Source organism: Hippocampus comes, unplaced genomic scaffold (genome assembly GCF_001891065.2).
Source record: "Hippocampus comes isolate QL1 unplaced genomic scaffold, H_comes_QL1_v1.1 scaffold125, whole genome shotgun sequence".
NCBI classification, from domain to species: domain Eukaryota; kingdom Metazoa; phylum Chordata; class Actinopteri; order Syngnathiformes; family Syngnathidae; genus Hippocampus; species Hippocampus comes.
In genome coordinates this window covers 148511-160710 of record NW_017805453.1, presented here as the reverse complement: position 1 = coordinate 160710, position 12200 = coordinate 148511, and the positions used below count along the sequence as shown (strand labels likewise).

General features: G+C 40.0%; 2 protein-coding genes across 3 annotated transcripts in view; one reads left to right on the top strand and one right to left on the bottom strand.

Annotated features, from left to right (window-relative positions):
- The window catches only part of ift80 (intraflagellar transport 80 homolog (Chlamydomonas)), a 39285-nt gene extending 36515 nt beyond the window's left edge, over nt 1-2770 (bottom strand). Inside the window, exons 1-3 of the mRNA XM_019874258.1 lie at nt 2178-2770; nt 1932-2000; nt 1576-1797 (exon numbers count right to left, since the gene is read on the bottom strand). Coding sequence (XP_019729817.1) covers nt 1576-1797; nt 1932-1968 — 259 coding nt within the window. The 5' untranslated portion in view covers nt 1969-2000; nt 2178-2770. The remainder of the gene's footprint in view (nt 1-1575; nt 1798-1931; nt 2001-2177) is intronic.
- A 141-nt stretch (nt 2771-2911) lies between these two features.
- The window catches only part of smc4 (structural maintenance of chromosomes 4), a 19978-nt gene continuing 10689 nt past the window's right edge, over nt 2912-12200 (top strand). Inside the window, exons 1-10 of one of the 2 annotated variants that reach the window (XM_019874246.1) lie at nt 2912-3052; nt 4069-4284; nt 4898-5102; nt 5644-5835; nt 6766-6942; nt 8668-8832; nt 9572-9699; nt 9850-9990; nt 10321-10471; nt 11669-11833. In XM_019874246.1, coding sequence (XP_019729805.1) covers nt 4121-4284; nt 4898-5102; nt 5644-5835; nt 6766-6942; nt 8668-8832; nt 9572-9699; nt 9850-9990; nt 10321-10471; nt 11669-11833 — 1488 coding nt within the window. In that variant the 5' untranslated portion in view covers nt 2912-3052; nt 4069-4120. Of the gene's footprint in view, nt 3053-4068; nt 4287-4897; nt 5103-5643; nt 5836-6765; nt 6943-8667; nt 8833-9571; nt 9700-9849; nt 9991-10320; nt 10472-11668; nt 11834-12200 lie in introns of those variants that run through there. The other variant, XM_019874247.1, reaches the window with a different exon arrangement.

The window sequence follows — 12200 nt, the reverse complement described above, 5'->3', positions numbered from 1 at the left end:
ATGTTATACTGAAATATCCTTCAAAATTGCTGGTGAACATTTAACATGTTTTCTAAGACAAAAATGGAAAAAAATATGAAAAAATATTTTTTAAAAAAGTTGACTGTAGTCTTGAGTTGTAATATCATCATTCACCAATTGATGGCAGACACGGCTGAGTTGAACTTAGACCTGGTCTTTTGCGGCCCGATACTACAACGTGAGTAGACCTAATAATATTTTGCAGATTTGGAATGACATGCAGTACAAACGGAGCACCGCAATAATATAAATTTTTCAGTAGCTCACTGAAATTTTTGTGAAAAAAAATGCACAAAATGAGTTCTTGCACTGAATGTTGGTTTTACTGTTAAGCAGTTTTGTGCAGTCCTTGAATGATAATTTCTTTTGTGCAAGACAGCCCTTTGCGCTGAAAACCCCCCAAAACAATACAGTATGTTGGTTATTTTGTTGTTTGCTTCAAACCTTTTGTTTTGCGGTTGTTCGTGGATGTTTTATACAAGCATTGACAAATGTATTATGAAAAAATGTAATATATTTAGACTCCACAATTTCCACGTGTGCATGTATTTTGTCTATATTTAAAATGTCATTTTTGTCATACAATTGGTTAGGAAGTGTGTGGTCCTATGTTCCTGCCCGCAGAAATACTGATTCAAAATTATGGACCCCTCCAGCAATTAATTTGCCCATCCCTCAGTTATACTGACAAGGCTACGACTGAAGGGCGTACCACTCCTTTGGCCCAAAGTCTCCTGGAATGGGCTCCAGCTCACAAATGAGGACTGGCACTACACAAAATGCATGGATGGTCAACCTTTTTGCTTCATTAAACCTGAGTACATTTTTATTGGATGGATTGAATGTTAGAAGCTATTTTATTGTTAATCATCAAGCAAGCACATATTTTAGTCTCTTTGTAGGTGTAATTTATACCTGCTGTGCAGTTTAAAATTGATGACATTACATTAGTTGCTCCCGGATCAGAAAATGGATGGATGGATGGATATTATCTGCTGTTTAAAATTGATGGCTTTACATTGGTGTTTTTGTAGATTTGCAACACCGCCAGGTAGCTATTTAAAACACCAATTTGTGTTCTGAGCTATAAAAGCTCAACTCAACTGTTAATGCCGAGTCAAATGTCAAAGAATACAAATGAGTTTTGAGAACCTCAGAACTGTACTAAACAAAGCTGATTTACATGATGCAAGTATGCAATTATATCATGTATGCAATTATGCAAGTATGCAGTTGAACACTGCACTTATATATTTTGATCAGGGATGGCAAAAATTCAGAAACAAATGGAAAAACACTTGAGGCAAATCAGAAAACACTTTCTCAAAATGTTTATCAGTTAACATGTGTAACTTAAATAAATGAGGCAAAATATGAATTGGCATCATGTTGTTTAGCAAGTCTCCCTTCCAGTTCTGAGGTTCAGGGTCCAAATCTCAGTTCCAAATTTCTGTTGCAAGATTTGCAACTTCTCACAGTGCTTATATGGCTTTTCTCCGAATACTGCAGGCTCCCACAAAAAGATGAATGGCTGGGAAAAAAAAAAAGACTTGCCATCAGTGCTGGTCAGAACAAAAATCTCAGCCGGCGTTTGCTTCTTGCCCCCAACCGTCTTGGGAAACCAGTGCAGGTCAATGGGGTAGAAGTCCTCTGGCAATATGACCACCAGACTGGTCTCGCTGGTCAGAAGGTTCCACCTGAGGATCTGGTGGTCTTCACTGCAAGAGTACAACTCATCGGCCGTGGTCCAGCCAACGCAGCTTACTAATTCTTTATGTAAGATACGATTAAGGAAAATTGTCAAATCACATTAGTAGAGCATATAATTCATGTTCGGAATCAAATTAAGTAGTCACGGATGCACTAGGACCCATTTTGGCGTTGTTTAAGCATAATCAGAAAAAGGATATGTTTAGGTTCCTTCAGTAGCGATGTTTTCAATCGCATTGTAGACGTCTGTGTCGTTATTCCCCGTGAAACTAGTCAAGGAAGAAAACATGTAAAGACAGCATGCTAACTGTCACGGCACGATCACACATTAGCACACGATTATCCATTTATCACAAGAACATGTAGGAAAGAAAAGGGGTGAGGTAGTTGCTGCCGCGCAATTGCGGTGTTGACAGTGGACGACACCGGCGTAGTTGCTATGTTACCTGACTCTGTTGCGAATACCAAATCCTCTTATGTTGGTGAAGCCTCGGCTGTGACGTTATACTAACGTTGGCGCGGTCTTCCGTTTAAAATGGCCATCGTTCCATCATTAAAAAAATGTCACCGAAGACAGCAGTCGATCCCCGAGTCACAAGTAGTCCAGAAAAAAAGTTGTACAGTGAAGAGGTCGAGCTTTCTGACTCAATTTGCAATCGTCTTGGTCGGCAGCCATTCATCTGGCTCAGTTTCACGGTCTGAAATCTCGCGAGAGTTCAAAATGACTTCCTTGACAACGGACATTTCGAAAAAGTGACACATATACTATTTATCTAAAATATCTGCATTTAAATTAGAGTTGAATACACGCGTAAAAAACGCACGTAAAATAATAAAACATAAGTATATGGGGTGTAGAGACGACTGGGGTATTAACTTTTGGCTCACATAAACAAGCGAACATTTCAACGTAAACGATGCAAGATCCAAGTTTTCAATAAGACAACAACATGTGGAAAAAAATGAACATCAATATCAAGTTGTAAGTTTAAACTGCAGCGGCGTTTCGAGCTTTCTGAACCAATGCTTTTGGTTTGCGGAGGGAGCGCAAGGATGAGTTGGCTTCGTCCCCTTTTTTGAATTTTTTTCCCTTTGCCCTTTGAACGGTCCATGGTGCCTTGCGTCAGTATATAACGAATGTGGTTCGACAGCTCAGTTTAGGCGCCATTTACAACTTGCACTTCTCCAAATCGAGGAGCCGCTCGACATGTCACCGATCTGAATTTTCTGGATTATTTTTCACCATTTTTTGGTTCGCCGCTATTTTTCCCAAGTGGCATTTATACTGGGGAAACGACTTTTGATAAAGATTTTGCGAAAGGTATACGAAGAAGCCCGCGAAAAATAACTTGGTGGCCGGGTTCTGTCTATTTACTGAAATGCGTCAATTCAAAATCAGATTTTTGTTCACCCGACAACACATTTACAAACTATAATCGAAAGCGCAAATGCGTAAAATTAACCGAGACTGTTTTTGAGCCCGACGCTATAATGCCCACATAACATTTTATTTTACGTTTACAAACTCATCATCTTAAAAGCAACACGGTGGTTTCCAGTATAGCGAATGCTTGTGTACGCTTAAAAACGAGATACTTTGGCTCGGTTAGTGAAAAGAACAATTCTAGTCGAAATTTAACTTTTCAGTCGGCTTGTAATTTACACAACGCAAACAGTTTTAAAATAACACTACTTCGCCACCGATCTTTCCACGTCGTTTGTTTGCTCACTTAGCCGCATAGCTAACTTTACATTCGCCGAGGCACTAAACGGTAACTGTAGCGACCTGAAAATAAAGTACTTACGTGGCAAAAACGCATCCGCAGATTCCCGACTAGTTTGTATTTTCCAGATGGGCTCAAATCTTTGTAACTGGGGTTGCTTATCTAAACATATAGCGTGTAATTTAAGAGAATTGTAAAGTTGTTGTTTGTTAAAGTTTGGATTGTACAGACTAGTGAGTGAGTCGTCTCCACGTGAATAAAGTTTCGAGAGTTTTGCCACTTTTTGTGTGTTCAAAAAAAGAACAGCTTCTAAAAGTAATCGTCAGCTAATACATACTTGCAGTAATACTGCTATTTTCATAAGAAAATGTGGGTCGAGTATTCACTTTAGTTGTTACTGTTACACCACAAGAGCAGGCAATTAAAATTGTTGGAATGGCGAATTTATAAAATAGTTATCCCATTCGTCTACTTTTACGAAAAGGTTGGACAAAATGTCCCAAGTGAATGTTGGCCATCATGGGACTTGGAGGAAAAAATGAGGGAGATTGACAGGCTCCGACCCCACTCACCGATATGCCGCTTTTCCTTTTTTTTTTTTTTTTTTAACCAGTGACCCCCCACCCCCATTCCACCCCTACACCCCCTCCTTCAGACTTCAAATCATGCCATTTAAAAGTGCAAAGAGCTCCACCGCGGCCGCCGCCTCCAAGTCAGCAGGAGGAAAGGGGTCGCAGCCTCGGGATGCCTCCGAGGACGAGCTGGACGAACCCCCCCGAGGAAGCCGCTCCAATGGCCAGGGAGAGGAGGAAGCACCGCCGCCGACAACTGGCAAGTAACAAAGGCTTGCTTTTTCTCCTTATGCGTATGCGTGTCTCAATCCCAAAACAAGTTGTGTTCACCCAGTGGCGTTTGTGGCCTTATTGTGGAGCGTCAGTGTTATATTTTTTTCTATTCCCAACCGTTAGTTATTGGAATGGCTGCTTTTGTCCGTTTTTATGCGCCGATAATCAATAAATGTTTCTTTGAGGCGTCGAGTGTTCCAGGTTGACTGATAAATTTGTTCACATTCTTCTGACTTGGGAGTAGATAACATGACGGGCGTATATTTGTTATTCTGTTAATAATGTATGATTGTAGTTTCTGTGGATGCGACACTAGTAGCTTTTTTTGGGGCAGGTCGTTGGGGGGGGCTTTTCTGTGTTGGAAACAAAACAAGAGTTTGCCCCCCAAACCGCCCCCGCCTCCCACAATTTTAGCCACTCTGTCACGAACAAGTAAAAAGAAACAAATCTAAGAGCCTTGTAGTTTCTATAACTTGTTTGTGTGTGTTGTTTTTTGGGGGGGGGGGCGCCGCCACCCCTCCCCCACCTGAAAGCGCTCCTTCGCGCACAGAGTTGCAGAGGGAATAAACGTTTTTTTTTTTTTTTTTTTTTTTTTTTTGCCTGTGCCACAGATCCGCCTGTCGGGGAGGCTGCCGAGGCGGTTGATAGCCGCCCTTTGGAGGAGATTCTCGGTAGCACCCCTCCACCCCCGCCCCCAGCCATGACCAATGAGCCTGGCGCTCCCCGCCTCATGATAACGCATTTAGTCAATCGCAACTTCAAGTCGTATGCAGGCGAGCAGATTCTAGGGCCCTTTCACAAGGTACGACCCAGAAAAACACACAAGCACACTTCTAACTGAGCCCTGCATAAGATGCTGTTTTTTTTTTTTTTTTTTTTTTACATTTGGAGTCACGGTGAGTGTCTTTTGTAATGCAAATGTTCTTGTTTGTAATGGTAGACTCAGAAAAGTTAGACATAATGTCTTCATCATCATTTTTGCTGTGCAATTTCTTAAAACATTTATTTAAACCGGGAAAGGTGACAAATGTGCATTTTTAAATTGGTTTGCGCATCTCTGAAGTAATTCTCACTTGTCCGAATTTTTGCAAATTGTTTTTTTCCATGTTTTTAGCTGATTTTACAAATGTACCAAAGGGGGGGAAATAACTTGACTACACACACACACACACACACACACACACACACACACACACACACACACACAAAATACACTCTCCTGGCCATCAGGTGGTGTGGATTGTGCAAATGTCAAACAATAATCTGTTTTGACATTTACAGTGCCTTATGTTTTATGTGATTCATATTTCTACATTTATTTTTAACCCTTTCCTGTCCCGCAGCGGTTTTCCTGCATCATTGGTCCGAATGGAAGTGGCAAGTCCAATGTGATCGACTCCATGCTATTTGTGTTTGGATACAGAGCTCAAAAGATCCGATCGAAAAAGCTGTCGGTACTAATCCACAGTTCTGATCAGCACAAAGATGTCCAAAGCTGTACTGTGGAGGTGCATTTTCAAACGATTATTGATAAGGTACATAACTATATACAGATATCCCTATGCTGCTCTCACAATACACTCATGCACTCATACACTCAATATCCTTGCCAAAATTCTATAATATGGTGCCCACGGGGGATAAATTGGTTTTAAATATTTTCCACTGATAGCAATTTCTTAGAGTCAGTTTCTTTAAATTCATATTGCCAAAGTCTTGATACACAAATGACTGAACATGGACACATATCAATCAGGCAAGTGACATTTTACACCCACACACAGTCACACACCATTCATACGGTGCTTTAGCCTTCCTATTATTTAATGTATTTATTTTTTTCAATTAAAAATTAATTACATTTCACAAGCCTTAAAAATGGAAAGTAATTTCAAGAATTAGCTGATGTTTGTTTAATTTGGTGTAATAGTCTCCTGTAGAGGTGTGTATTTTTTTTCTTTTTTTCTTTTTCGTGGAACACATTTCAATTTTCTGTTTTCTCAAAATAAAGTGAAATAACATTAACTTACAATGTAAGTGATTGTGTTATGGCTTAATGCTTTAAACTTCTCACCCGATCACTTCCTCTTTGAGTTTGCTTTTTCTTGAAAACGTGTTGGACACAACTCTCTTGGCTCTAAAGTGGAAGTTTGAAGTAAAACGAAAGAAAATAATCACCATTCCAACAGTTTTTGTATTGTCCTAGATATACTTTATAGCATATGTTGTATTAGTGATTTTTCAATGAATTTTACACTTTAGCTGCTTTAGCTCTAATGTGAGCATTGTGCACACACCCTTTTGTCAGTTGTCCTCAGGGTAAGCGGATAGATTTAAACCTTTTCTGAATTTGTCACTTTCAAGAATGAGTTTTGATGTGTGGAAGCTGTCTGATTCTCTCCTGAGCTGTTGTGCCCTAAACTGCTGCGTGTCTTCTGCCCCTCCCCCCTCCCTCTCTGAGTCAGGAAGGAGATGACTACGATGTCATCCCCAACAGCAAGTTCTATGTTTCCAGGAGCGCCCACAAAGACAATTCTTCAGCCTACTATATCAATGGCAAAAAGGCCACATTCAAAGAAGTGGGCATTTTGCTTCGAAGCCACGGCATCGACTTGGACCACAATAGATTTCTCATCCTCCAGGTAACATAACATTTATTTTCCTGTAGTAACCCTGACTTTTTTTTTTCTTTTTTCTTTTTTTTTTAACCTGGCTGTGACATTACATTCTGTTAGATTTTTTTACTTGTAAAGCAGTCAAATGTTTCCCTGCTGTTTTTGTCTTTGGAATGGACCTGTTGCTATCACAAAGAAGGTGCCCTCCAATACCCCTTAGAGTGCTATAGCAGCGCATCATGGTTTGATACAATGTACATAAAGTGCAAACCATTATTTGCTGCTTTAGAATTTTGAGGAAATGCATTTTTTTGAAAAGCCATACAAGGATTTTATCAACCCTTTTTGTTTTTGTTCCGTGGGAGGAATTTGGATGAATTAATTACAAGGTCAAGTCAGATTTCTCGTCCTGTATCAGTCACACTTTAGCAGCACGTAAATATTGGCGTGATAGACGAACCCCAGTATTAGCAGTGCTGCTTCAGTGTGGCTAGATCAAACACCCTCAATCATCACTGTCTAATTTTTTTCACTTGAATTTCTGTCAATGTAATTACATGGACTGTATGTCTTGTCTTTTTTTTTAATGTATTTTATTTAAAAAAAAAAATAATAATAATCTTGCATAGTTGAACTGAGTTTGAAGCAGTTTCCCGGTCACACTTTTGTTGCTGTGATTGTGTTACACGTGTGTCCCGAGCATTATTACTGATTAACTCAAGGCTCATGGGGTGATGGCTGGTGTCAGAGTAACACCAAATGGCCGATTTCAATGTTTTGTCACTGGAATTCTAATTGTTTTACACGGTGCACTAGTTTACGGTGAACACTCACTTTTTTTTTGTTTACCCTTCATTGTGCCTTTTGTGGTTTGCTGGTTGCTTACAAGTGTCTTGCTTCCCTGTGTGTGTGTGTGTGTGTGTGTGTGTGTGTGTGTGTGTGTGTGTGTGTGTGTGTGTGTGTGTGTGTGTGTGTGTGTGTGTGTGTCCATGATGACTCTTGCTGTCCTTGGGTGTTAGATTTTCAGTTCTTTTTTTTGTGACATGGCTGCATGTCTATGGGAAGAGGATTAGGCTTGTTCTCCAAGGTCACTTTTCCAGGCCTCTTGCTAGGGAGAAGCTGTCTCTTTAGTGCTCTGGTTAGAGCAGGGTGACATGGGGGATTTTTGTCTTCTGCTGGATAGTCTTTTATTTTTACACATAAAAGTAAGATGTGAGCTGCCCTCCCCCCTGCCCTTTACATACAAAGAGAGCCATTGGGTTTTTCGTATCTAGATTGAATGTGTGTTTAGCTGGAAAAGTATCTTACCCAAGGCTGTCTTTTATCAAATGGATACAATTTAACTTGTAATCAGACATCGTCTTAGACTACAAAAATGTCCACGACACAGTTCTGAGACCTTGAAGAGGCTAGAATTAATTTACACATGGTTAGATAAGACCTTTGTTTCACATCAAGCATTTTGTAAAGATATTTGTGTTTGTTCCTTGTAAATAATAATAATAGTGATTCAAGAATTCATTTAGTCAAGTGTACCATAATGAATTGTTCTTATTGTCACTAAATGGGGCACGGGGGGGGGGGCATTTTGTCCCCGATGCATGATTGTATAAATCAGCATTTTGTGTGTGACTAAGTAACAAATTATTTCCGACAAGAATTCTACTTATTTCTATTTTACTTAATTGTATTAGTGATTATTTTCGACTGGAGTCATCTTCTCAGATATGTGTTTTCATTGCTGGGGCTCAGGGTGAGGTGGAGCAAATTGCCATGATGAAGCCCAAAGGTCAGACGGAGCATGATGAGGGAATGCTGGAGTACCTGGAGGACATTATCGGCTCCTGTCGCCTCAAAGAGCCCATCCAAACTCTGGCCCGCAGAATTGAACTGCTTAATGAACAGAGAGGGGAGAAGGTGATTTGTCCACATTCGTTCTTTCCGTGTCCCGGGTTTTACGAGTTTAACATTGAGGTGTGTGTGTGTGCGTGTGCGTGTGTGTGTCGTGTTGATAGATGAGCTGTGATTGTTTTTCATGTTCGGATTTTTTTTGTCTATTTTTTTGATTCCTTGTTTTGCCAGAATATGACATGATGTAAAATACAGCAGAGCCTCCAAAATTAACTGCCCCAAAAGTTAAAAAGTTTGGATTTGAGCAAAAAGGGGGGAAAAAAATTATGGGGCACTATGGGGCACACCAGGAGAGAGAGAGAGAAAGAGAGAGAAAGAGAAAGGGAGAGAGAGTACAAGTGTTATGATCACCATAGAACCAGAAATGCAACTTCGTTTGACAGGAATGGGTCCGGCTGCTCAGGACAAACATGAGCAATACAATAATTTACATTTCAGTAGCATAAACAAATTAAATAATTTAAGAAAGAAAGTTACCTTTTTATAGAGCAGTGCAAGTTAAAAAAAAGGGGGGGGTATTGAAAATGCCTGTTCGATTAACATAATTTCATTAAGGTGACACTTTGAGTTTGAATTACTTCATGTCACAGTATTTCCTGTGGGGCGAAATGTTGAATTTAGAACACTGTCTCACACACAATGGATTGTGTCGAACTCTGTCATTTCCACTGTATTATTTGGAAATATGCTGCGCATGCACGTGATCTGTGGCTTGATATTAAGTGGTTGATGTACACTTCCCAAGCTCAACCGAGTCAAGCTCGTGGAGAAGGAAAAGAATGCTCTTGAGAAAGAAAAGAACAAAGCTGTGGAGTTTCTCACTTTGGAAAATGACATCTTCAAACATAAGAGTCGCCTCTGCCAATATTATGTGTAAGTACACCAGCACTTTTCGTGTTTGTCTTCTGTGCAAAGTCAAACAAATCCAATGTGAGCCAGTAAATGCAAAATTTAAATATCTGCTCATCGGGTGTAACTTCTCAATGCTACTTTGTCCCCTTGTTATCCGTTCCTGTTTCTTAGTCATGATCTGCAAAAGCGTGTGGCGGATAAAGAGCAGGAAAAGAACAACATCTTAGAGGACACCAAAGAACTCTCAGAGAAAACCGCTAAGATATCACAAGAGATGGAGAAAATGAATCAGGAGCTCAAAAATGTGGAGAAGTAAGATCGTTTGCGTCTTTGTTGCTCTTTCAACTGTTTTTTTTTTTTTTTTTTAAATTATTATTTTCCCCTCTCTGTCTAATTTTAGGCTTGTTGTCCATGCTTGTTCTTGTAGGGAAAAACTCAAAATCACAGTTCCATTTCTGTAGAATTTGATCTACCGGTACTTCATAAAATTTAAAACTTAATAAAATTTGTAAATATTTATGGCATTACCGCGATCCATGAGAGTGCTTCTTTTGACCATTTCCTCTAAAATTGTATTTTTGGAAAGTGGGGTGGGGGCGGATACTGGTCTTTTTGCCCTGTTTAACAATTTTCCTCCACCAGGAAACAGAACAAGCTCAACAAGTACATTGAGACTCAGAAGGAGATGTTCACCCAGCTAGACTTGCAGGACGTTGAAGTGCGCGAGAAGATCAAACACTCGAAAAGCAAGAGCAAGAAGTTACAGAAACAGCTGGAGAAAGATCAAGAAAAGGTGTGTCCACCTTTTTAAATGTTTTTCATTCAGTTCTTGATTGATTCACTGGAGCTGGTGTCTTATTGGTCTATTTCACTGTGAGTATTCTGATCCACTGCAAGTGAGCAACTTTTGTGTTTACTGTAGAAACCGACAAAAGACACAGATTTGCACTATGAGTCAGGCAGCGGTATTGTGTTCTATTTTTTTGTTTTGCCTTCTGGCCAGCAAGCACAAAAGGCACTCAGACAATTTCCTGTTCGCAGGAACACAAATTATTCTAATTTTTGTAATGTTTTCAAATTAAATACACACTACTAAGAGAAAAATACACACTGGAACTATAATTTTATGTCTTGGTATCTTCTTTACAAACGCCCTTTCTTTTTGGCAAATTAATGATTTGATAAATGTGGAATTTGTTTGGTAGAGCGTAACATATTAAAAAGAAAAAAGGTCAATTCTCTAAAAATGCAGAGTCGTGGTTTATGTCCACTGTACAGTGATATAAAAAAAATAAGGCTCCCTGGTGTAAACTAATTGCTTTATGGCTCCTGTTAAAGCTCCAGTCCATAAAAATGCAACATCTATATGCTGAGACCGTGCTTTAAATCGTCATATTTTTTTCTTAGTTGGAAAACCGCAGAGTTCTTGTAAAAACAACGTAAAATCGTTGAATGCTGTAAATCATATTTTCAAGGCAGCAAGAAAAGAGCTCATCATAAGCATCCACTAGGGGGCTGTGAAGTGCCAGACAAGTGGATTCCTGTCCCCAGCGTCATGGAGAGACGCACACAAACACACACTTACTTGAACACGGACTAACAAACGGTTCAGATAAGTGTCACATTGTATGCATATGTACTGTACATATAGTGGCGCTGCTGTGGAGATGTGTTGATTTTTGAGGGGTAAGGGCAGGCAGACCCCCTCTCAAGGGAGTAGTGTTCTGATCCACGCAAGTCAACTATGGCCTGGCTTGTGTTACACTCCCGACAGCCACGTTCACATTTCACCCGCTCTTAACCCCCTGCACATAATACCCCACTCGCAGTGCCACGCATGATCAGGGCTCGTGCGTTCAGAACAAGCGCAGAGCACTTGATCTATCTACCTCTCTTATTTTTATTTTATTTTTTAAAATTTATTATTACTGTTATTTTGTTCTCTCCTATCATTAGAAGATGAATTTTAGTTGTGATTGGCCCCTTTTAGCTGGAAGAGGTGCGCAGTGTACCCACAAACAGCGAAAAGGCCATCTCAGAGGCCACCGCTCGCAAGGAAGAGCTGGAGAAGCAGAAAGGGAAGGAGGAGGAGAAACTCAAGGAGGTGATGGAGAGTCTAAAAGAAGAGACTAGTGGCTTGCAACAGGACAAAGAGGTATGGAAACGCACTTTTTTTTTTTTTTTTATGTGTCTATTCTGCGTCCTCATCCTTCCCCCCTCGGGCCGTGAGGCGTTCCGACAGTTTTACGTAAATGTGAATCACATAGAAAAATTGTTCACCAGTCGGGCGATCGCTCACTATCCTGATTTTTGCCTTGGACATTTTCGAAGGATTGTTAAAAGCCTACAAAAGCAAACGTCCTTGGATCAGTTCTTTACAAAACGCCAGGCAAAAACCACTTCTGAGAGAGAATGTGAACTAAAGAGGGCAAAAAAAAAATTAAACGCAGTTAAAAATTAAATGACGATCATTTTTATTCTTTATTTTTTACATGATGCACAACTCTCATTGATTGTGCATC